Source organism: Rhinolophus sinicus, chromosome 4 (genome assembly GCF_057876585.1).
Source record: "Rhinolophus sinicus isolate RSI-liver-muscle chromosome 4, RSI-T2T, whole genome shotgun sequence".
NCBI classification, from domain to species: Eukaryota; Metazoa; Chordata; class Mammalia; order Chiroptera; family Rhinolophidae; genus Rhinolophus; species Rhinolophus sinicus.
This window is the reverse complement of record NC_142504.1, coordinates 118,078,244-118,102,264: the sequence shown is the minus strand read 5'-3', so window position 1 is coordinate 118,102,264 and position 24,021 is coordinate 118,078,244. Positions and strand designations below refer to the sequence as shown.

At 57.7% G+C, this 24,021-nt stretch overlaps 1 protein-coding gene across 11 annotated transcripts in view; it reads right to left on the bottom strand.

Moving 5' to 3' along the window:
* Positions 1-24,021, bottom strand: part of NFATC1 (nuclear factor of activated T cells 1) — a 105,159-nt gene that overhangs the window by 24,578 nt on the left and 56,560 nt on the right. For 2 of the 11 annotated variants that reach the window (XM_074339798.2, XM_074339799.2), the window contains exons 8-9: positions 21,864-21,996; positions 6,472-7,161 (exon numbers count right to left, since the gene is read on the bottom strand). In XM_074339798.2, coding sequence (XP_074195899.1) covers positions 6,472-7,161; positions 21,864-21,996 — 823 coding nt within the window. Of the gene's footprint in view, positions 1-6,471; positions 7,162-19,282; positions 19,571-20,253; positions 21,997-24,021 lie in introns of those variants that run through there. The other 9 variants (XM_074339801.2, XM_019715693.3, XM_074339802.2 and 6 more) reach the window with 5 other exon arrangements.

The following is a 24,021-nucleotide window of genomic DNA, read 5'->3' as shown; positions in this document are numbered from 1 at the left end:
TGATGTCCGCACGTCTGTCTGACCCGTGGGAGGCTCAGAGTCCCCAGAAGCTTGGCTCTGCGTCCGGTGTCGATGCTGGCATTCCAGTGGGGCACAGCCTGTGGAAAGGCTGCTGCAGCCCCTCGAGGTCCCAGCGCGGGAGGCAGCGGTTAGAGGGCAGCAGCTGCTGGCCTGGCCTGCACCCGCACCGCTCGCGTCTGCCCCCAGCAGACCCCCCGCAGAGTGTGGGGCAACTTGCATGTAAACCGCTGGTCCAGACACTCACGGCAGTCCCCATGCTGGGGGGCGTGGTGTAATTTTCATGCCTCGACACTGCCATGCAGAGTCCACGTGCATTAAGGAAAGACCCTAATGGACTATTTCATGGCGGACTCCATCACCCGACGCGTCACATGGGAGCCTCAGTCCGCAGTATTAACGAGGCCGCGTGTTTGATCGCCGTCATACAGACCCTTTCAATCAGCGTTGGGCTGGGGAAGGCCTCAGACTTGGGCATGTGCCAGGTTCGTAAAACTTTCCATGAGGAAAGCCTTTTGTTGTCTCCCCAAGCAGCTTAAGCTCAGGAAAAAAGGGGAGGGGAGAGGGGGCTCGGCCCAGACTGGGGCGGACGGGGTCCTGGCTGCCTGGTCCACCTGCTTGTTGTTTTAATGACATCTAGAGCTCTGGAAACCCGAGACCTCCTGGGGGGACCTGAAAGGGCCGATTGTGGCGGAGGCCTCAGGGAGGGCGAGGTGACAACAGGGGGCTACAGCGGCAGACAAGCCAAGGCCTTGGGGGCAAGGGCTTCAGCTGCAAGCTCGAAGGAGGCGCTCAGTGTCAGAACAGTTGTGTTGGTGCAGGTCCCCTTCACACACGCTGGAGCACACGCTGTGGGTTCAGGGATATTGCAAACACGCTCCCGGCAAGTGCATGTAAATGGGAGCGCATCCCCTGACACATAAACAGTTATGCATGTGCATGCGTGTGGCGGGCGAGCTGCCCACTTTTACACGTCCGTCAGCCCAAGGACAGTCCCCTCCCAGAGAAGTGTGGCCGCACAGACAGCTCTCTACAGGGCAGTTCGCAGAAGGCCTATCAGAGACATGGCTCATGAAAAGCCTTTGTGAGTGTTTTATTAAACCTACATTTAAAATAACATGAGGTTCGTAAAACTAATCTTTGAAAAAGGTACTCTTGTTGTTCTACCATGATTGAGGTCTAAATCGATGGCCTAAATCTTATGAATATTGTTGAACCAAGAATAGACTATAATTGAAATTTACTTGTGGGCCAATTACCTTTGAAACAAAACCTGAGAAACAAGCAAAACACAAAGAAATCCTAAACAAGCTGGGATTCCCTTTGGGGCCAGTTCACAGGGGGAAATGTGGAAAGTGCATTAACCTTTCAGGTCCTGGAGTGTCACCCAGCAGGCAGAAACCCCCTTGTTGGTCTCTAAATAATGCAGGTAATGACCGTTTATGTCCCCCAATGCCCCAAATCACTGGCACGTGCCCTAGTATCCGATTATCGCCTTCTTAATTCCACGTTCCTAGAAACGGAAACAAAGCCCAAATACTGTGTTTCCCCGAAAATAAGACCTAGTAGAAAAGAAGCCCTAGCATGATTTCTCAGGATGACATCCCCTGAACATAAACCCTAATGCGTCTTTTGGAGCAAAACTTAATATAAGACCTGCTCTTATTTTTGGGGAAACACGGTAAAACACCGGTTCGCATGTGAGATGAGCTTCTTGTAATTCCTCCCTGAGCGTCAGGAGCGGCTGTGAGGACCCCACACCGAGCTGCTGGCTTCCTGGTGGTTGAGAAACACAGTTGGAGGGTCAGGCCAGGGGGACATGACTGGGCTTCCTGACTTATCTGTCACCCTGGGAACGGCCCACCCCACACTCAACTGTCTCTGCACTCCCCTAAGTGACATGTGGTTGGGTTCAGTGCTATAAATCGCAGCACTTGGGCCCACCTGGAGGACAGTGAGGGCCTGGCCATGGGCATAAGAGAGGGAAACACGCGAGGAGAAGAAAGCAGGGGGACACCTGGAGTGCAGACCCTGCCACAGACATTCAGGAAGCAGAGGTGCCGACCCCGGGATGTGATGGAGGGAACATGACCCCACCGACCCCACCGCCTAACGCGCTCCCCTTGATGAGCCGGTCGGTTCAGCTGCCCACCTCTCCCTGTCTGTGAAGCAGTGACGATTCAGTGCCTGCCTCTTAATGCAAGGCCGCCTGCAATGAATGGCATTTAATTGTCTGACTTAGTTTTCTTGCTGTTGTTTCCATTTTCTCTGCCATGCGCCTTCCTGGGTTTGGCTGTACATTCCAACCCAGACACGCAGGGGCCCGGAGGCCCTGGAGCGAGTCCTGACCACCACCCCACGCCACCAGGGCCCGGGTCCAAACTTGTGACCCTGCAGAGGCCGGGAATTCTGCACTGCCTTGCACTGTGGCAAGAGACACGGTGACATGAAGCAAAATGCATACTGAAAGGAAACTCCTCTGAGCTCACTTAATTAAAACTAAGCCGGGTGCGGGTGAGGGAAGACGGAATATAACTGGGTTGAGAAATCAGAGCACAATAAGGTGTTACAACTCCAAAGGTTACGTAAGCACTGTTCTCCGAGGTGCCCTCAGCAGTAGCACCAGCAGGAGATCTGCTTCAGACCCCGTCCTGGCAAAGGCGGCCACGCTGTCCGAGTCCCCTCAGCGCCCGAGCGCAGCCCCACCGAGGCAGCACCCCGCCTGGCCCGGGGCTGAGCTCCAACACACCAGGCACACAACAGTGGACGGGCATCCTCCACAACCTTCCTCTACCCACAACAAGGAGTTCTCACGGTGCCCCTGTCGGACAAATTCCTCTTCAAAACTTCAGTTATGTCGGATATTAAAATGGGGGCAGCAAAGTGTCAGGTTTCGTGTGCTGACTGGTCCTCCAAGCGATACGGAAGCATCCGACCGAGACCCACACCCACCTCACTCTCTCCCACCCTCCCCGCCAAGGAGGCACCAGTGCACTAAACACCCTCAGGACTTGGAATGGAGGCTGGGGGCTCTGTGCTTGGGACGCGGCCTGGATTCTGCACCAGCAGTAGGGGTGGGGGTGTGTGAGCAGCACAGCCGTGGCTGCTCTTACGAGAGTGGGTTCAGGCTCTGAGGACTCGAGTTTGGTACAAAGACCCTTCCAGCAGCCCTGACTCCTGGCGGACGGTTCGCCTGCACTCTCGCAAGACACGGGTGATTTGCCCTCATGCCCACCACACAGCCGAGACCATCCCGAGACTTCTGGGAAGAGGCAGGTCCATCCCGTACTCCAAGCGCCTGTGGACTCTGGGAGACATCAGCCTCCAGACAGAGCAATAAACACTCCACGGGCTTTCCTGACAGAGATGGGCACCCAGACCGGACAGAACCCACGGCCTCACTGTCAGCAGCGACCTCCCACAGGTCACAGGCCTGTGTGTGGGGACACGCTCCAGCCCTCAGCCGGGCGCCCAGGTGGGGTCAGCTCTGGAAGGGCCAAGGGGGCAGATCAGGGTTTGTCTGGAAGGGGCCCAAGTCCAACGCTCTTAAGGAGCCCCAGGCTTTCCCAGTGTAGTTTTAGCTGAGGACCAGCAACCAAGTGTCACGTATGGGGGTGGGTGCACGAAAAATGTGCATATTTATACAAACGCACTGAATGCTTTCTAGGGAGGCCTCTGGCCCACTTACCTGACCCCCAAAATGAACATCGCTGTGCTCTCATGGTGGAAACTGAACAGCTGTGTTTATAACTGGCCTGGCTCCGTGGAGACTTAGTGGGAATAAGGCCCCTAAATTTGGCCTAGGATGGAGCCCCCTGGGCTGGGCCACAGGACCACGGGTAGGACCTGGCGACAAATGACGACGGCTGCTGCCAGGGGAGGGCATGTCGAAGCCAGGGCAGGGGGTTAGGACAGGAAGTGACGCAATTACTTCCGTGTTTAGGAGAGAAAACTCTGGTCACAGGGAGAGCGAGGCAGAATATTCTGGGGGAAACATGAAGAAGTGACGTCCTGTCAGAAAGCAACCGTACAATGTAGGTGAGAGACGTGGGGACCCCGAAGTAGAGGACACAGGTGCTTTCAGGTAGGACCTCCAGGACTGGAGCCTGGTGTCAGCGGGGGAGCGTGACAGGGAGGGGCAGGGCCGCGCGCCTATCGGAGGTGCCAGGAGGGTGTGGCACCCAGAGAAGCAGGACGGGTGCCACTGTCTCGCAGGGAGAGAGTCCTGAGCTTTGGCTGTTCGGGGCGCCCGCCAGGCTGACGGGGCAGGGACAGCCGGCAGAGGCTGCACCGTGGGGGCTGGGCCATGAGCTCAGCACATGTGACAATCCCCCTCCCGCCCCCTACACAAGAGGCTTCAGCCTGGACCGTCTTACTCAGCTTTGACCTAAGTGAACCAAGTCCACAGGGGCCCAGATGCTGGCACGGAACCAGGCACCGAGTGCCCCCACACCCCCCACACTGGCACCTCTCGAGGGGCAACAGCAGCACTCGAGTCCACTGGGAGCACACTCCCTGCACACCCTCCACCCCCAACAGGCCACACTGGCCACGGGACACACTGCCCACTCGTCCAGCCTGGCCTGGAAGCAGGGAGGCTTGTGCAGGACAGGGAGGAGGTGAGTGGCCTCCTGTCTCCCAGCCTCCAGCTGGACTGTACCAGAATCTCTGAGACAAGTGAGGGGCAGACAACAGGAGCGTCCAGCCTTGGCCGGAAGCTGGGAGGGAGGCATGGCCCACTGGCTCCACGTGCGCCCAGCAGGCGCCCAGAAACATGGCCTCCTCGTCCTGACCGTGGCCGTGGACCTAACGTGAGCTCAGGGGGACAGGTTCGATGAAACCTGACCCTAGAATGGAATGTCCACAGGAACGTGGCACCACCTCCTGGGTCGTGACACCCTCCTCAGGTGCCAAAGGCAGCTGTGGACGCAGTGTGGCCCTGAGGGAAGAGGCCCTGAATCCTGGAAGTGGCCTTGGGGCCTGTGCTCCGAGGGTGGGAGGAAGGCAAGCCCAGAGCCAAACTACAAAGGGCCTGAAGGGCTCAACAGCTACGGAGCAGAGTTATCTGAAAGCGCAAAGGTGGCACGAGGAATGAGCAGGAGCGTTTGGGGCCGTTCTTGCCCGAGCAGATGGGAATCTGTGAAACCCGGAACCTTGGGACGTTTGTCCAGCCTAGGGCGACACTGGTGTTTAGTGGCTGCGGCCAGGATTTCAGCCCTAAAGGCACCTGTTTCCAGGCTGGCCTGCCCCCACCTGGAGTGCACAGGGTCATGTCCCCCACTGTGGGACAGCAGCTGCAGAAGTGACTGCTCTCTGAAAGGATCCCTGGGACTAAAAGGGCCGCTGAGAAACTCACAGACGCAAAGGTGGAGAAACCATGACATTTACTGACACACCTGTCGTGGGCAGAAAAAGGCCTGTGACTTTCGGCTGTTATTTTTGGGGAAAACGGCTAACAGAGGCTCCGAGGCCTCTACCTGGAGGCCCAGGGTCTAGGGCCCCTGAGTCCGGTGGCATCTGCTCCCGGCATGTTTGTACCTCGGTCTGGGAAACAACTCGCACGTGGGGAAGGTGGTCTGGCTCCCACACCAACAGTCCACATGTGGCCCAGGAAGCACCCACTGTGAGCAGGTGCCACCGAGTCCAGTAATCCAGGTGCAGGCAGCAGCCGGCTGTCACTCAGGGGAGCCGCGCCTCGTCCCCACGGAAAGGGCGACTCGTTACCATAAACACGCTGAGAGTAACAACAGGCATCTGTGTTCTCATTTTACAGAAAGACCTTGGTATTCAAATCCTTACACCTCTTAGCCTGCCGCTGACAGGTGTCCCTTCCCAATCACACTAAACGTACCATGTCCGGTGACGTCTCTGCACAGAGAGCACCATGTGCTGTGCTGGGGAGAAGACCCCACACATGGGGGTGCAGAAGCCACCCTGTTCTTGTCTTTTCATCGAGCTCCTGACAAGACCGTTACAGCACTTAAGGACTTCACACAGCGGTACAAGCAGAATGTTCACCACTATCAGCTAAGCCATTTTGCTTAGAATTGTTCACTCAACTAAGGGAGCTCTCAGCTCGCTGGTCCTGAAGCCAGGCTCCCAGGCGGCTGGTCTCCTAAGGGGACGTCTCCGCTCGCGTTAGGCAGCGCTTAGTGGGGTCTGGCCCGCACACCTGGGCATCCTGAGGTTTTGGCTGGTGTGGCCAGGACAATGTTCCCTGAAGGTCTACAGTCACAGGCACCCGCCGGGACCGGTGGCTGAGGTGACGGAGCAGAGAGAGCCACGCGGCGTGTGGCTGACACTGCCCACCGTGAAGGAGCCGCCAACAGCAGCAGCGGCGCCCCTACAGACACCACAGGGTGCTCTCCTCCGCCTGGCGGGAGCTCGCACACCCCTCCGTCGCGCACTCCACACGGCGCCAGGCTGAGCGCACCTGTGGCCGCGGGCACTTACCGTCGTCCAGGTACAGCTGGTCCAAGTCTTGAGGCTCTCGCTTGACCGATACGGGGATGGGGGCCAGACTATGATTACTGTCCTCACGCGCCTCGGGCAGCGGCAGAGGCCCGGTGGCTGCAGACTCTTTTTCCGGAACTTTCGGCAGTTGGTGCTGCTGGTGGCCCATCCCGGGTGGGCGGGTTGGGCTGCAGGACTGCAAACAGGTCGGCTCTTGGGTACCGGACGGTAGTGGAGAGGAGGGGCTGTTGGGACAGACTGCTGGCTGGCGACCCGGGGAACAGCTACTGCTCAGCTGTGGACTCACCTGTGGCTGCAGCAGAGCAGGGGGCGGCTGCTGGGGGGAGCCGGGGTGCGCCCCCACGGGTCTTGGCGCCTCCTGACCAGCGAGGACCCCTCCGGCTGGCCGCTGAAGTCCGAGGGGACTGAGGCTGGGGCTGGCCATGCCCTTGCTGTGGGGCGCGGAAGAAAGACTGTGGAGCTTCGGGCTGGCACTGGGTGGCGGCGACATCATGACGCTTGTCTGCGGACAGGGCGGGAAGCCAGCCACGAGGCAGGACCCCGGGTCGGGCGGCACGGTGAGCTGCTGGCCGTAGCACGGCGTGGGGAGTGGGCTCAGGCCCTGGCTCATTGGTCCACAGGTCAGGGCAGGTTCGTAGTCATCAGTGGGCTCTGTTTTTATGATTGGAACTGTGAGAAGGAAAAAAAGTTAAATAAACACAGGCTGCCCATGGGTGCGACGGGCGGGCTGTGGCAGAACACCCTCCGAAAACAAACAGCGTCCTGACTGAGTCCCTGTGTCTGTCTCCAGCCTGGTCCTCCCACCCAATTAAAGAAAAGGGCGTGAGTCATGGGCTCCGGAAAACTGCAGCTGGTTCTAATACTGAGAGACTATTTTCCTTGGACTCTCCCCCAGCACTAATGTGCTATAAAAATCCATTTGCAAACTGCAGTGGAAGCTCTGGACCCAAGGGCCCATGGATTTGTAGTAATCAAAGCGAAAATTTTAACTTGGATGTACTAGTGCATTTCTGCTGCTACTGACACCCCGTCTGACAAACGTCTGCACATTCGGTGCAGTTGAACACACAGTAAGATGGCGTTGAGGGGTCGGTAAAGATCCAATGGAAACGTAAGTGGCTGCGCGGCCGGAGAGAAGCCTTTAACCACGAGGAACGGAAACCGCTTTCACGCGGGCGAGATGCCACCTCCCCGTCCCGCCCCCTGGTTTCCGCTCCCAAAGGAGGAGTTGTGTGGAAACAGCAGCCAGCCAGGGATCCAGCTTCTGGAATGTCCCGTCTGTCCTCGCGGGGACGCGGACAGAGCAGGCGGAGTCAGGCCGGCTCGGGAGGCCAGGCAGATGGAGAACGCTGCTGTGGGCGCAGGCGGACGGACCGGGCACCTCCGTGCCTGCAGGGCGCGTGGGGAAGACAGCCGGCTGTCAGCCTCAGCCCGGCTCCATCTTGACCCTGGGCCCACCGGCCCTCGCTCACTTCCTGTGGCCCCGTTTCCTCTCTGGTTTCATGCCTCATGCGCCCATTGACAGACAAGACCTCTCAGTGGCCACTGCTGAGAGTGACAGGAGTAGCAGCACACTTAAATTCACACAGATGCCCACTCTGCTTCTGGTGAGTGCAGTGTGGACGAGCTGTCATCAGGCCCGCTAATCCTGTGTGCTGGGGGGGAGGGTGCTGGCGGCGGGGACGCCCCTGCAGTCAAGGCCTTTGGGCCTGTGTGTGGCCCCAGCACAGACACGAGACCGCAGCCTAGGCCCAGCCTCCTCCTTAAGTAAACGAAAGCCTGTCTACGTTTGGGGAGAAAACATTTAAGGAAGGTCTTGAGCAGCAAGTGTGCTCGCCGGCTCTCCAGTATGGCAGGTGTCTGGTCCCCCAGCGGCTGGGTGAAGACGGCTTTGCGTGGCCACTGCTCTGGGCCGAGTGCCTCGTCTCTCACTTGAAGACGACACCAGGCTCGATGGTGAGAACGGTTCCAGGCGTGTAACTCAGAATCTCCAGCCTGAGCTTTCCGTTGTGGGGATTCCCAGCGGGACTGCGCTCTCTTGGCTGGCTTGGCTTGCTGGTTGCTCCCAGCCAGTACTCTCCTGGCTTGGCCCATCTCTGAGGTGTTCTCGTGCACCAAGTAGGGGGTGCGTGTTTCAGGGTGACTGGATCCTGGGAGGTGCTGACCGCAGAAGTAGTTAAGAGGCCTCCACCCTGACCTGCAGGCAGAACCATGGTGGGTCTGTGAGGTCTTCAGGTTGCAAGGAGGACACACGGCCTCTGCCCTGGGGCCCGGCGTCCCCAGCGTTCTGGGACGGGCGGAGTCCAGCGCCTCTGACCTGGCAGTGCTGGCGGGGGTGGGAGTGCCCAGGGGAGAGCAGCAAGCCGAGGCAGCCTTCCCACCGGCTGGCCGTGGGGAGCTGGGCAGCTTCTCATCAGCCACCCTGACACCCTGTAGGGCTCTGCTCGCTGCCAAGAGGGGCCGGGCGCCTGGCCTGCCCCGTGCCACGGTCACGCTCGCTGCTGGGGAAGGGCGCTCTCTGTTTCGAGTGAGCGCTGCTGGTCAGGGTGCAGGACAAGGGGCTAGCGTCCCGGTGGAACTGTGGTCCAGAGACAAGTGCCACTGGGGGCAGAAGAGTCAGGAGCTGGCTGTTCCCAGGGGTGGATTTTCTGTCCCATGGCGGTCACATGGCGGTCCAGCCCAGCGGTTGTGCTTCCCTGGGAGGAGCACACAGCTCTAGAGGGTACGACTGTGTCTGGCAGAGCTTGTCTCCCCCGTGGTGGGTGTGTAGATTCTCCACGTGCTCGTCCCTTGTCGCAGAGGCCCAGGACCCTGGGGGTGGCACACACTTGGCTCGGGCACCCAGGACTGCTGGGCGCGCCCAAGGCTCCGCGTGTCTGTGGGCCCCACGTCTGAGAGTGTGTGGAAAAGCACTTGGCTTTGTCAGGTGGCACCTGGGAAAGGCCCCGCCCCAGGATCTTTCCATGACGTCCCAATCGACACACCAGTGACAGGACCCCTGCCAGGGAGCAGCCCAGCCTCGGGGTCGCCAGCCCTGCTGGGTCCAACCTCCCTGGTGCAGCCCCCCCGACCCCGTGTTTCTAGGTCCACAGACCGGCAGGTGACACTCTGGACCTGGGGCTGCCAAGACCCAGACAACGTCCTCATGTCTAAGAGAAAACAGAGCTGCCGCCCTCTCACTTCACACTGGCAAGTCGAGCGTCTGAGGCGGCCTCCACTCCAGCAGCGTGAACGACAGCCTGTCCCGAGTGGCCTGCGACAGCCTTCAGGACAGTCCCCACAGCTAGCTCTGTGGGGCAGCTCGCGGGCCCCAGGCACGGCCCCAGCCGGACTCGGACGCCTGTTCCCAGCACGGTGTAAACCCAGAAATGGCAAATGGCCAAAGTCAGCCCCTGAGACCCTGGACCTGAGGGGAGGGGTGCACAACGGTCACTAAACCACCCAACGAACAACGGTGGCCCAGGTGAAACAACAGCCTCCCCATCCGAGAGACGCCCGTGTAAAACGCAGGCGCCCAGAGCGGCAGAGGTTAAATTCTAAATGAGTTTGGTCATTTTCAGAGTTGGTGATTGGCAGATTAAATTAAGGCCGTCGTGGGTTCTGACTACGCGTAGCGCTGGAGTCTCAGCCAGGCACAAGGCCCGACTCCTCTCTTTCATAACGTGTCCTCTTACGCTGTCTGCTCCTCGCGACGCTACAGGTGTCGCAGCCCAAACAAGCTGCCGGGAAGCACTGCAGCATCATCTACCTGCCATGCGGCCCTGGCCAGAGGCCCAGCAGACGCCATCGGTGGGCAAGAAGAGCTGCTGTCAGCCTGCTCGGCCATCGGTGTCTGCCATCGATGGCCTGTCTAGCCCCTGGCACTGGCATTAGCTCCCACGTGAGTCTGCTCCCTAGGGTTCCTTCTGGGAAAGTGTCTGCATAGCCCCACCTGTGCTGGGGGCACCAGGGGTGCACACAGGAACCACGATATCTGACACCTAATGGCAGCATCAGGACCCACATTCTCACCAAAAGGGGGTGGACAGTAGACGCAGCCTAAAGCCATCGGACTGGGCCCTACCCCTGCCAGTCTCTCCAGCGACACAGCCAGACAGGGCCCTGTCTCTCAGACGTCACCCTTACGTCCGCAGCTGCTCCACACCTAACCCTCACCAGCAACGTGCTGCCCCTTCTTACAACATGGCCAGGGTCTGCACGCCCAACACGAAGCCACCCCAACAGACTCCCTTTGGGCATAAACACGTGTGCACTTAACTGCCGGCTGGGGGTGCTCCGTGCAAGCCCAGGGACAGAGAGTAGCAGGGAAGTGGCCGGGACAGAGCCACCCTGACGGTTCTGAGCCAGGTGGGGGCAGCGCCAGGTCAGAGCCGGACCACATGGCCGCAGGCTCAGAGACAGACATGCATTCTCTGCCAGCCCGGTCCTGGGGATGTGCCAGCACGGAAAATAAACGTGACGCTTCAGAGACTGAAGCCACAGTACCTGTTGCTCCCATTGCACCCACAGAAGCTTAAAGGTACCAACACATTGCGACTGTGCTTGCATGTAAACACAGTTCTGGTGTGGGTTTCTACGGAAACAAGCCCCTTTGTAAATCTGAGCCACCCAGGAGCTGTCTTCCGCGAGTGAGGGAGGGAAGAGGGTACATGGCACTGGGGCCACCCGGTCGCCACACTGCAGAGAGCAGTTTCCTTCGGGGCCTCACATGCGCTGTGAGCGTCCGGTTCCCTTCTCTGTGTCCACCGCACTGGTCTGGGCGGCAGGGGCGCTAACTGCCGAGCAGGGCCACATTATTGATGCTGCGTTTACAATCTGTGCTGGCCGCCGCGTGGAGGGTCGGCTGTGGCTCACAGGCGTGCTGTGCTGGAGGGGGCTGCGGCCGCCGCGAGTGGCTCCCACTTGGCCTGGAGACAGCCGGCGCCGATGAGACAGAGAAGCCACCACCTCAGCTCCTGCCAGTGTCTCACTGAGGAGCCTCAGTGTCTGCCCGGGAATGGTGACATCAGGGACGTCCTCGAGGCCTGCGGAGGGTCCATCCCAGCACTGGGACTCGTGGCTCCACAGCCAGACTGTGGCGTCTTCCCACCCTGGCACATGCACACGACGGTTTTGGAGTAAACGCAGACCATGAGAGTGGGCCAGGCTCTCCCCTGGGACCCCCACCCCACCTACAGCCCCTGCAATGGCACTCTGTGGCCAAAGGGCACTCCGGAATGTTCTTGGACTCATTTGGAAAGCCCCAAGTGTGGCAAATGGGCTGCGGTCCCCACATGGCCATGGCAGGTGGGAGGCACCTTCCACTCTGTGAGCACAGGCCTGTGTGCTGCCCACAGCCCCTCCGGCTATGCCGGCCACACTTTTTCTTTGCCTCCTGCTTTGCTTGGGTCGGTGCCTCGTCTGCATGAGCTCTGGCCCCGTCCTGTGGTCCACAGACAGGGCCCTGCCACTGAGCCTCACACAGGTGGTCAGAGCTCAGTGTGCACATGTCGCTGCTGGGGCTCAGCCACCCGTCCCACCCAGCCATACGCCCTTCTGAAACCTCGGAACTTGTCCCTTACAGTGGAGCAGCACATACCCAGACAAGCCTTGGGTCCCCCGCCCCAGGATGTCCAGGTCTGCAGGTGAAGAGCTGATTTTCACCCAGCCTTTCGCCCAGGGGTTTGGTGCATTTACAAATGGCCACCACTGGCTGTTTTAATTGGCGAACAGAACAGAAGCGGCCAGCAAGCTAAGTTGACGGTGACTCGGCCGAGATCAAAGGTCAAAATCGAATTTGGTCCCAATTGGCCTTGAACCCCAGGCTTCCACTTGGATGAACAGACAGTGGGCAGTCTTCGCCCCCACGATCAGGTTGGGGGCAATGTGATATGAGTCCTGCCAGGCAGTGGTGTTCAGACCATCCCAAAGCTTGTGGGCCATTACAGAGACCTCATTTGTCTTCCACTGTCACATGCTGAACGCACCGACCACTTTGCTGGGCGGCAGGTGGCACACGCAGGTGACGCGGTCTCGGCCCGTCACACCTGCCCGTCTGGGGCTCGTGCACAGCCTGGGACCCACACAGGAAGCAGGAACTAGTGTGCTGTTTAATTTCTCTGCAGCCCTGTCCCCTCGACTCAAAGGCAACCCCAATAACCCAGTTGTGAAACTGCGGCTGGGCCATCGCCTAACCCAGGGGCGGCCTGAGGCCGAGGTAGATGACGAAAGGTCAGTGTTCTCTCCATTTGTGAGGGGTCGTTTGGGGACTGGGCCCCACTAAGTACCAGCACCTTGTGAATCCAGCTGTTTTATTCAGAATAGTGTGATGGGACTTTAAATAAATGTGGAATGGCAACCTGCTGTCTTGTTCTCCGAGTTCAGATTTTCCTGACCTCTGCAGCCCCGTCCCCAGGGCGGCACCTGGTCCTGGTGAATGGAGGAGTGAATGACCCGACCCGATCCTGCACGAGGACAGAGCAGACACTTGAGCTGTGTGTTTTCTGCAAGCCGTCCCTCTGAGCAGCCTCTGCTGTTTCTCGCGCACGCGTGCACTGACTGAGCGTATCAGGGAATGACACACAGTGTCCACACCTTGCTCAGAGGCCGACCCAGGATCGGCTGCCCAGCTCTGTGCCCTCAGCTTCCCACTGGATGAGCCTGGGTTGGAGTGAGTCCTACAGTCACCAGCCAGCTGGTGGCCTTGGGGCTGGTCACGTCACTCCCTCGGGCCCGAGTTTCCCAGTTGTAACACAGAGATAACATCTACCTACAAGACGAGAGGGACACACTGCACCCCCAGGAACAAAGCAGCTGGCACAGAGGCGCCTGCACACCTGTGTCCTACAGCCGCTCTGGCCAGCTCTAGGCGGCGGGGCCAGGACTCAGGGCCTGGGAGCAGCGCTTGGAGCTCGCACAAGCCCGGACGCTGCTGTGGGCTGGTGCACGTCCCTCAACCTCACGGGTTGAGCCCTGACCCCCGATGCCGTGGTATCTAGAGACGGGGCCTTTGGAAGGTGGTTGGGGCTCAATAAGGTCATAAGGGGGCCGCTGAGCCCATGGGGAGTGGCCTCCACAGGAAGAGGGAGATCTCGCTCTGTCCAGTGTGCGTGCACAGTGAGAAGGTGGCTCTGCAACCAGGAGGGGTCTTCGCCAGGACCTGGCCATGCCGGCACTTCCAGCCTCCAGAACAGAGCGCGGTGAATGTGCTGTGAGGCCCCGGTCTGTGTGATGGGGGCCCGATGCTGTCACAGATTCCTCTCTTCATCTGCAGTAACATCTGGTCACCAGGCAGTAACGGGACCGAGTGACGTGACGTTCGCTAAAATGACCCGAATGAGGAAGGAACACAGGCAGCGGTTCCTCCTCCATGATGTCCCCTCACTGCAGAAGCACGTTTTCAAGTGAGCTCGACTGTTTCAGCTGGAATTACTCTACCAGGTACCGTCTAAGGCCTGGACAAAGAGCTTTTGTTCTAAACCCTAAAAAACAAAGATCACATTGTCTTTTGTTTGTTGCAAGACATTAAAGCCCCAGTTTTACCATCAACATAAACACCAGCAATGGTAACTTCAGGGCACGACTTTTTTAAATACCGAGAGAGGAAAAGCAGTGCCTGGAACCACCTGAATCGCAGCTCCCAGGAGCAGGACCCGCCATTTCCCCAGGTCCAGAGCCAACACTGAGGGCTGGGCAGGCCGGGGATGGATGGGTTACTGGGTGCGTGGATCACCGGCCCGTGACCGTGTGATGGAGGAGACGAGGTGTTGCAGCTCGAACGCACCCTCTTTCTTCGGGAGCATGCTCAGTGTTCCCATGCAGCTTACCCAGCCTGGGTGGCCCCAGGTTCCTAGGAAGGCCTGGTCTCAGCTCACGGCGGGGGCCGCCGCTACCTCACGTGGTCCTCACATCCAGCCTCGGGGGGGAATGGCTTCACCCCGTTTGTGGAAGTGTAAAGCAGCGGGCACAGAGACACTGATTGGCCCAGGCTCACAGGTGGTGAGCGCATCACTGGCCATGGGGCCAGGTCTGTGGCTACAGGTGTGCACCATCTGGTCTTTCCGGGTTCAGTGATGTGGGGACCTGCCTGCTACCCAATTAGGCTGATGGCAGACTACGGTCAAAACAGACCACACAAGCCAAAAAATACATCGATCGGGTTTCACCCAATCATTGCCAGAACTGCACTGGAAAGAAACATGATTCATCCGCAATGGGCAGCTTCCAAGCAGCTGTGCATCCAGGGCCGAGATTCTGTGTTGAGGCCCAGGGAGACAGTGGAGGCCTGGGAGGCCCTTGGGAGAGGTGTCCTGGGCATAGGCTGCCGTCTGGAGCTGCACGGGGCCTCGTCAGGTCTTCTGCACGGTGTCTGTACCCGTTTAGTGGGTGTCCAGCCTCCCTCCTGACTCACTCGTCCCTTTGTTTTTGGTGGCCTGTGGCTCTCGAGTTTCTAAAGCAGACCACCCTCCCTCCTGGGTTCTGTGAAGGAGCCCGTGGGTGTGGCTGCCTGCAAGTCCCTGGTCCCCAAAGGCCCTCACCCAGTCCCACCCTCTGAGGGAACGGGCCTCCTGACATGCTTCCTGAACAGGCAAGTCAAGTTCTTCCCGCAGGTTCGGAGCCCCGCCTCCCATCCGCCATCTGTCCCGCATCTCCTCAGGCGCAATCCACCCCAACTTCCAGTGCGCTCCCTGTGGTTGGAACGCAGGTCAGAGGGGTCAGGGTGGGTGCTGGTCCCCAAGCTGGGCTGTATGGCCCAAATTAGCCCTCAGGGTACACGCATCTCAAGTCTCCTCTAACTGGAGCCCTCTTCTAACATCCAGGGAGCCCCCCAAATCAGACCACCGGACGGGAGGTCAGCGACGTGCGGGCCAGACCGATGCTCCGGCAGCCGGGCCCACGAAGCTAAGACGCACGGAGGGGTGCACGAGAAAGCAGCTTCCTGTCACAGGAACGGCCTCCAAGCCCCGCCCACGTTCCTGTCACACCCTGAGCAATTACGCCACCTCACTCCTCCTGGGGCGCCTGGCGTGGGGGACGCACAGCCCTCCCAAGACAGCATCTGGTCCATGGGCTGGGGAGGGCCGGCACCCTGCCACACGTGGGCGGCTGACTCACTGCACCTCCATCACAGCGGGTTTAAAATTTGGAAAGAGAAATTGAAACACTGGACCCTCATTCTCTGGCTTGAGTAGCAAGAGAGCCAGTAAAACGGGGTTCCAATAAGAACGGCCGTCCTCGGTTATGTGAGCGCTAATGAGACGGGACATCAAAGGGTGTGCACAGTGCCCATACTCACAGCTGGCCACTGGCCCCACTCTCAACACCAACTCCCTCCCTTGGCCACTGGTTAGTACACAACTGAGCTGACTCAGAAGGTTCCAGAACGTGCACAGGAGCAGCTATCTACTGAACTGCCTGCCAGCGGGCGTCCTGAGTTCTCGGGGACCCTGCCTCCCTCTGGCGGCCAGACGTGCTCTCCTCCTCCTCGCCCCACGCCCTCCTGCTTCCCCCTGTCCCTCCTCGGCTTCATTTGCTGAGAAGGGAGCTCCCAGAACAGTGTAGGTTACAAGCGTACGCATAACCTGCTTTATGTGGAAGCAGGCAGTCTGCGATGGGGCACAGGTCCTGGGAGATCCCGTGGGTGGAGCTGGGGCCCCTTTGCCTGTGTCCCCTGCTCCTGTCAGATGGAGGAGGTGAGGACACTCACCCGCAGGGGTGGAAGTGAGGACCATGGGCTTTTGGGGCCTCTCAGGGACAATCGCGTCCGGAAATCCTGCCCCTGGCAGATGCTGAGCACACGAGGCAGACGTTCCTGGAAATTGATGGGCTAATTTATTGTGAGAACAGAGCTGCAGCCCTCACACGTAGGGGACAGGGAAGGGACGACTTCATGTCAAAGACTAGGATGGGCCAGGGCAACCTGGAGGAACAGCCCCCAGCGGTTCTGGAAAGGACGTGTGGTCAGACACCTCTCCCCACTGCAGGCCAGTGGTTCAAGCTCCTGGAGCCTCATTTCTTTGTCTATAAAACAAGGGACATTCAGGCGTGGAGGCCCAGGTGGGGCCCCAGGTGTGGGGCTGCGGGCGGGAGACCCAAAGGCCAGGTTCACGCAGCCTTGCGTCCAACTAGCCATGACGCCGCGCGGCCACCAAATGCCACTATTAAGACGTATGCTGATCCACAAAGGTAATCACTCTAGGATTAAACGTTCAAGCAGTGGATTTGGGAAAAGATGGGCCAAAACGCTCGGTGGAGAAGGCGGACCCAGAGCTCGCACGAGGACGAGGACGCTGGTGGGTGGGGGCTGCTTTTCCCAGGTTCTGCAGACAGACTCCAGCCACCCAAGGCCTGGGTCCAGCCCAAGGGCATCGGGACCCAGAGCCCTCGGGGCCACGTCTGCAGGATGTGTGGGGCGGGGCCCCCACATGAGCAGCCACAGTTCTGGGACCTGCAAAGACCTGAGCTAGTGTGGCCACACAGCCCCACAGCCCCGACTGGCTGGCTGCTGAAGACGCCTCCTGGCTGACCGGCCCCGCCCGCCACACAGGCCCCCAGGCTCTGCTCCTGCCATTTCCGGCCTCTCACGCTGCTCTCACACTGTACTGAACCTGCTCTTGACAATGCAAATGAGAAAACGTAATCTATTTCCCCTTTCTCCCTCTTGAGGTGGAAAGCGTTTCCACTCAGGGCCTCACCCTCTGAGGGTCACCCCGGCCTGTCTCTCGAATGATGGGCAGTAGGTGAGGTCCCCCTCTGGCTGGAGTCCCATCTCCGTCTTGCTGACGTCTGGCCCACAGACCCTCCTCCCCACCAGGTAGGGTGAGAGCCCGGGCGGGCAGGGGCTGCCACGGGGGCTCCTTTGTCCTGGTCGGCAGCCCTTCCCAGGGTCCAAGCTGTTTCTCCCACAGTCCTGAGCAAGTTTTGTCGGGGATGTGCCTGAAGCTGAACGGTTGTTACCACATGGCCTCTGGGACTGTACGTGAAGGACAAGCAAATCCCCGAGCAGGGAGTCCTGGCCGCCCGCGGACCCCCAATGAAGGGGCGTCTGGGCTTCCTGATAAACTGCCGGGACCCTCACCCACACCGCCATGAGTGACGGGGCGGAGGGTCCAGGTGCCATCACAGGCATTTCTAGGAAACCAACTAAAACATCTCATGAAAAGACAAAATCCCCAAGACCTGATAATCTGTCATGATTTTCTCATTTTACGTGATTTTGAGGTCACAACTTGGAATTCTTTTGTCACTGAGCTCTCGCCGCTGCTGCTTGCCCCCAGGGTGGGGGCAGCCAATGAGGACATGAGCTGCTGGACCTTCACCTCCCCCCACACCCCACAGGGCAGGCCCTTTGCTGCCTTTAATTTCAACCAACGTTTTGGAACTCGCAGAACCGTCACCCCTTCTGGCAGCGTCTCTCATGATGGGTGCCAGGGACCTTCCGCCCACACAGCACAACCAGAGTGGACACTGCTTCTAGAAGACTGTGTTTGTGCCAGTTAAACACAACAGTGACAGACAAGACACTTGAGAACACCTCTCTGGCTGTGATACGAGCGTGTGCAGCCCTTCCAGCCTCACAGCAAATGCTCTTCCCGTCCTGCCCTTGACTGCGTTCCCACGATGGCTGAGGGGCGACACAAGGGGTTTCCAATGGGCCGTGCACGCTTTTCACAGCCCTCCGTTCAGTGGGAAGCCTTCCCCCAGGCAACACTCAGCCCTCAGCGAGGGGTGAGGGAGACGCTGCCCTGGGCCCATGCAGACCAGGAGCCAAAGACGACAGCCTCACCAGAACCAAGAGGCCCGCTTCTGTCTGCCCCGTGACCCTCCAGTCTGACCGCTACTTGGCACATGACCAGGCCGGCTGCGGACGACAGGGGCTGTGGGGGTAGAGGCTGAGGTGGGTGTCACCCCCTGGGAGCTGCAGTCTGTGGGTTTATCTGCTGTCCATCCATCAGAAGGTAACGCTGAGATGGGAAGTGGGGAAGGAGACAAGAGATGACAAAGGTGCAGGCCGTTCCCAGCCCTCTCCCGAGAAATGAACGCATGTTTCCGTCACTTCCGACACCTGAAACCACCTCCCCGTCCTGCTCTAGGGCAGTGAGGGTCCCGGCCTGGGTGTGGGCAGTTCTGTGGGAGAGTGCAGCCCTTCCCAAGGGCACCGAGTCATGTTCTGCGAGACGAGGCACCTGCCCCAGTGAAAAGCGGGCGCCATGCTATTATCCTGCTCCCCCTAATTTTGAAGGAAAACCTAAAACGAGACTTGCCTTCACATATGTGCTCATGAAAATGAATTTCACGGGCAGAATTTAAATGGATTTATTTCCATTGTCCTTTACATTTCAACAGCACATTTTATGAGCTTGAAAAGAATCTGTCCGTCTCCATAAGCAAAACAACCATCCAGGCAGGTTTCAGCTGTGACCATGTGGCCACGAGCACGCTGTGAGTGGACATGGCCCCAGTTCCTAGAGGGACCTTAGCAACTTCACAACTAAGGCCTCAGAAGAAGGAAGCAAACCCAAGTGACTTAAAACTGGCTAGTGTTTCTGATGAACACGTCATGCGCTGCCCGATCCACACAACCCCATCTACACGTGTCTCTGGAACGCAGGGCTGGAGTCGTGTCTCGCTGGGGGTGCTGGCCTATGAAGTCGGGTGCAGACGCGCTAGCAGTCCTCACAGACGCAACGACCGGCTGTGGGCACACAGGCCCTGGCGCCCGCTCATGCCTGTGTAGTCCCATCAGCAGACGCAGCCCAAAGCCAGGAGGCGGGCACAACCGGCGAGGAAAACACCAAACCGAAACGGCTGCTCGAGCTCTCCAACGTTCGTTCATTTATTTATCTTGAAAACCACGTACGGACAGGCCCACATCCAGGCACGGAGTTGATGCCGGCCGAGGTCCCTGCTCTCAGGGAGCTCACACACTACTGGCATGCTCAGGGGTCACAGGGCTTGGCAGGTCACCCGGGAGGGCAGGGAGGACACGGCCACTCCAGGGTCTGGCAGTTTGGGCGCCTCGGGCTCCATGGACTCGACCAATTTCAAGGACACAAGTGATGAGGGAGACGAGGGCCTGAAAAAGCAGGCCTCAAACACCCTGAAACAGATGGGAAGTACAGGCCATACTGAGCCTGAGGAGTCAGGGTTCTGATGGGATGGACAAGGGTGAAGCTCAGGCGCCAGCTCAACAAGTGGGTACAGGTAGGAGGTCATATAAAGCATGGTGACGGAGAACACGGGCAGATGTGCAAGGTGGTGATGGAGAACACGGGCAGGTGTGCAAGGTGGTGACGGAGAACACGGGCAGATGTGCAAGGTGGTGATGGAGAACACGGGCAGGTGTGCAAGGTGGTGATGGAGGACCTGGGCAGGTGTGCAAGGTGGTGATGGAGAACATGGGCAGGTGTGCAAGGTGGTGACGGAGAACACGGGCAGGTGTGCAAGGTGGTGACGGAGAACCTGGGCAGGTGTGCAAGGTGGTGATGGAGAACACGGGCAGGTGTGCAAGGTGGTGACGGAGAACACGGGCAGATGTGCAAGGTGGTGACGGAGGACCTGGGCAGGTGTGCAAGGTGGTGACGGAGAACACGGGCAGATGTGCAAGGTGGTGACGGAGGACCTGGGCAGGTGTGCAAGGTGGTGACGAGGACCTGGGCAGATGTAGAGACGGTGTCGTCATTGTCCGGCAGAGGGCAGCCCCGATCCCCATGGGAGTGACTGCTAGACCGAGTGACTGCTGCAGGGTGGGTGACATGGAATGGCATATGGCCAACCCTGCAGCAGCCCATGGTATCGTCCATGCCCTGGCAGGCCTCGGTCACCCCATCTGTATGTGCAGGTGACACACAGGCCTCTTCCCCCTCAGACACTGGGTGAGTGTGTTAACACTTGGCGCTCTGTGAACTTGGAGAACGATTGCTGAGACATCAATATTAGGGCAACTTTCTAAACTGTTTTAGGAAGAAATTTATAAGACCTAAGTTTTCTTTAAAACATTCAATATCTGGTCAACCACCATGCTTGATGTATAATTAGGACATCATCATCACATTTTCAAAAAGAGATTCAGTATTTTCTTTTGTATGATACATTGTACCTTCTTCAAGAACGGACGGGATTCATGAAGTACGTGCAATACAGATCACAGAAGCCCAGAAGGAGCCTCAGATTACAAACACGTGTATCCTGGAGCTGCTCCGTGAGCTGGTGACAGGCTCACGCACTGCCGCTACCGCTCCGCTCCGTGTACACACTCACGATGTGGTAATTTGACAACAAAACCTTAGTTTTCAAATCTTCAAAGGTATAGCTACTATTTGCTTGAAAAACAGTTCATTCTAACTGTTTAATATCAGCACAGATATTCTAGAGCTTTCTATTACCTAGTCTATTGTAAATGACATTTCACATTTACAGAAAAATAAAAGCCTTCAAAAACATCTGCATTTCACTAAGGTAACAACATGGCTACTTTTGCAATTGTTTTTAGAGTATAATCTACCTCTTACATTACAGGAATTTCACGTGTTTAGAACAAAGACTACAGTATAAAAGGTTGGCGTAGCAGGGCACAGCGAGACAGTTAAGTCTAGGACAACTCCTGCTGTGCTCTGCACACACCCTGGCTGCCAGGAGAGGGTGGGCACACGGCAAACTCAGTGGCTGTGAGCTCTCACTGTGCCAAACCCCTCATGGGGTGGGGGGCACGGTATTCCCTTTAAGAAAACACCCTAAAAAGTCACAAACGTAAACGGGTTTTTTAAGTGATAAGAAGTCTTCTTTCAAATGTATAGACAGGCAATCTAAACCAGAAGACTTCTTGGCTGAGTAACGGTACTTGGGCCTGAAGGCCACATGGTCACAGGGAGATGCAATTATTCAAGTTAGGACGCCATGTGGGATACGCGCACGAGTGCGAAAACCACCAATGTCCGTTAACGACCACAACGGGCAGGGGCCTTTAGGCTTAGTAGCAAGGGTTTACTTCTAAAGGCACCTGCAAAATAATTACAGCTGTTTGCTTTCTGCCTTACGCATCCATAGAATTGGAACCACACCGAGCGCACTCAGCTTTGAGTACAGAACAGCCGCACTTTTTCTCCCCCTGGGGTGTCACCTATTTGCAAGCAGCTGGCCTCATGATCAGTAATTACCCCAATACACTGCCCCACCCCCCACATTAATGAAGGAAAATACACCCAAAGCTTTGCTTTTTTTTTTTTTTAAAGGAACTGCTGACATGTCTTGCTAACAGCATAACAACACGACACAGCTTAAAGGTGCAATGGAACCGTGCTTTACAGCGACAGCAGCCCATCGTGTCTGCATCTTTTAGAAAAAGCTCCCCACTGGTTCATTTGCAACGCTTAAGGATAGAAAGACAGCGTTACCATTGGCAGGAAGGTAGGTGAAGTGCTGGTACTGGCTTCTCTTCCTCTTCCCGTTGCAGACGTAGAAACTCACTTGGACGGGGCTGGTTATTCTCTGATTGCGAAACGGGGGGATCTCGACCACCAAGGAATTCTGGTGAGAAAGTGGCAGGTGGGAGAAACAGTTAGTGTCCGGCACAAGCAGAGCACCCTGCACGACAGCGGCTGCCCACAGGCCCCAAGTTCCTGTAGGACGACAGCTCCCGACTGTCCAGGCTGCACCAAAGCTGCCCCCAGAGCCTGCGCGTGACGTGGACACACGCGTGTGCGGGCCGGGTGTGCCAGTCACGGCTGGGCTAACGGGGAAGAGGGTCTTGATGCCGGTCACACCCAGAGCTGAGAGGTGGTCTGAGGTGCTGTGTGAGGGAGACGCAGGACGGGGACTCCAGCTAAGATGCCACCGGCTCAGAGAGAAGCTGCGAGTGCACATGCTGGGAGCAGAGCAGCTACTGGGCAGGAGAGGCCTTCGGAAGACCCCAAAGCTTCTGTCTACCCTAAAGAAAGCATCAGTGTGCTTTGAAAATGAAAAAAAGACCCTCTATTCACTGACTTGTGGATGGTGCAGGGAGCACCGGCTCAGGTAAGTTGTCATGAAAACCCAGGGCAGGTACTTCCTGGAGACATGTGTGGGGACAGAGCCCCAGACAGCAGTTTCCAGGCTCTCGGCCTCACGTGCAAAGGTGCTGGCTCAGGTAGTAGATGGCCATCGCTGTGGCTGGTTGGCCATCAGCTGTAACCAAGTAGCCATTAGCCACTGATGTAACTGCTGTGGCTGAGCTAGCAAGTGCGATGTGTGGATTGTGGATTACAGAGGCGATTGCAGTTAGCAAGTGGGGTTGGTTGGCAGAGAAGTGGACGGCAGGTTGCGGATCGTGTGGCTCCTGCCTCCTGTGTCTTCAACCCAGCCGCCAGCGAGACTAGAGTGGTATGACTCCCCTACCTATGGCTCCGTGGGTGTTCCTTTTTGGCCTCACCATGTCCTGTGTTCTGATGTGGGGAGCAGGACCAGAGACCCCGCATGACACCCCTGCATGACAACATGTCTCTGGGGACAGGTTCTGTGACAAAGCCCAACTCATGGACTTCCAGATTGGAGAAGCTGGGAGAGCCAGACCCGCAATGGATTCGGGAGGTGACGGGCACCTCGAGCATGAAGGCTCAGAAAGAACAGGATGGATTAAGGTAGTCGCTGTTACTTTGCATCCTTTAAAATAAAAACCAGCGACAGTGTTACAACATTACGTTCTCCCAAGCAGATACGGAAGCAGTTGCTGTGGGGCAACAAGGCTTCGTGGGAGAAGCAAACAGGGTGGGGTGGGACTCCGGAATCTCAGGGGGCCGCTCAGGGGGCCAGCGCTGGGCTGTGTGGATGTCCTAATATGTCAGTGACACGTCTGCCCTTGAGCCAGGACCTCAGGAGGAGGCAGAGTAGCATTTGATTTCGGCGGGGGGGTGGGGGGGCGGAGGGGGGAGAAGGTTACATCTAAAAGGTTTCTTCAATTTTTCTGTCATGATTTTACTTAACAAGTAGGGACAATGTATAAGAAAAATCCATTTTATCACTTTTTTCGTTCAAGTAATTGTTACCCAGATTAATAATAAAATTGATTGAACCATGTTAATAATGAAATCTTAAGAATGTTAAAGCATAAAACTGAGGCCACACCTCTTCCTTTTACAGGAGAAACTGAGGCACACGGACGACAGGGCCACAGGGACTCATCCCTGCGACCACACTTGCTTCAGGCCACACGTTTCTCATTTTAATAACTTCATTTCACTTAAGAGAAGCAACAAGCACACATGTCTCCTCCTGCCTGTGTGTTGTCTCCTTATCAAAAATAACCCCGGGGTGGGGGGGTGGCGTGGGCCTGAGCACGTCACACCCCGTGCGGTGCTGTCCCCTGCAGCGAGGGGGTCACACAGGTCTGGGTGTCGCCCTGGCTCTGACACTAAGTCTCAGTTTCCCATTTGTACAGGGAAGAGAAAGAGAAAAACGCTACCTCAGGGGTTCACGTATATGGAAGGAGACGCTGCAGGTGACGCTGGGGCCTGGTACACAGCTGACATGCAAGGACAGCAAGCCATTAACTCAATAGTTAAGGAAGTGTCATCTCTA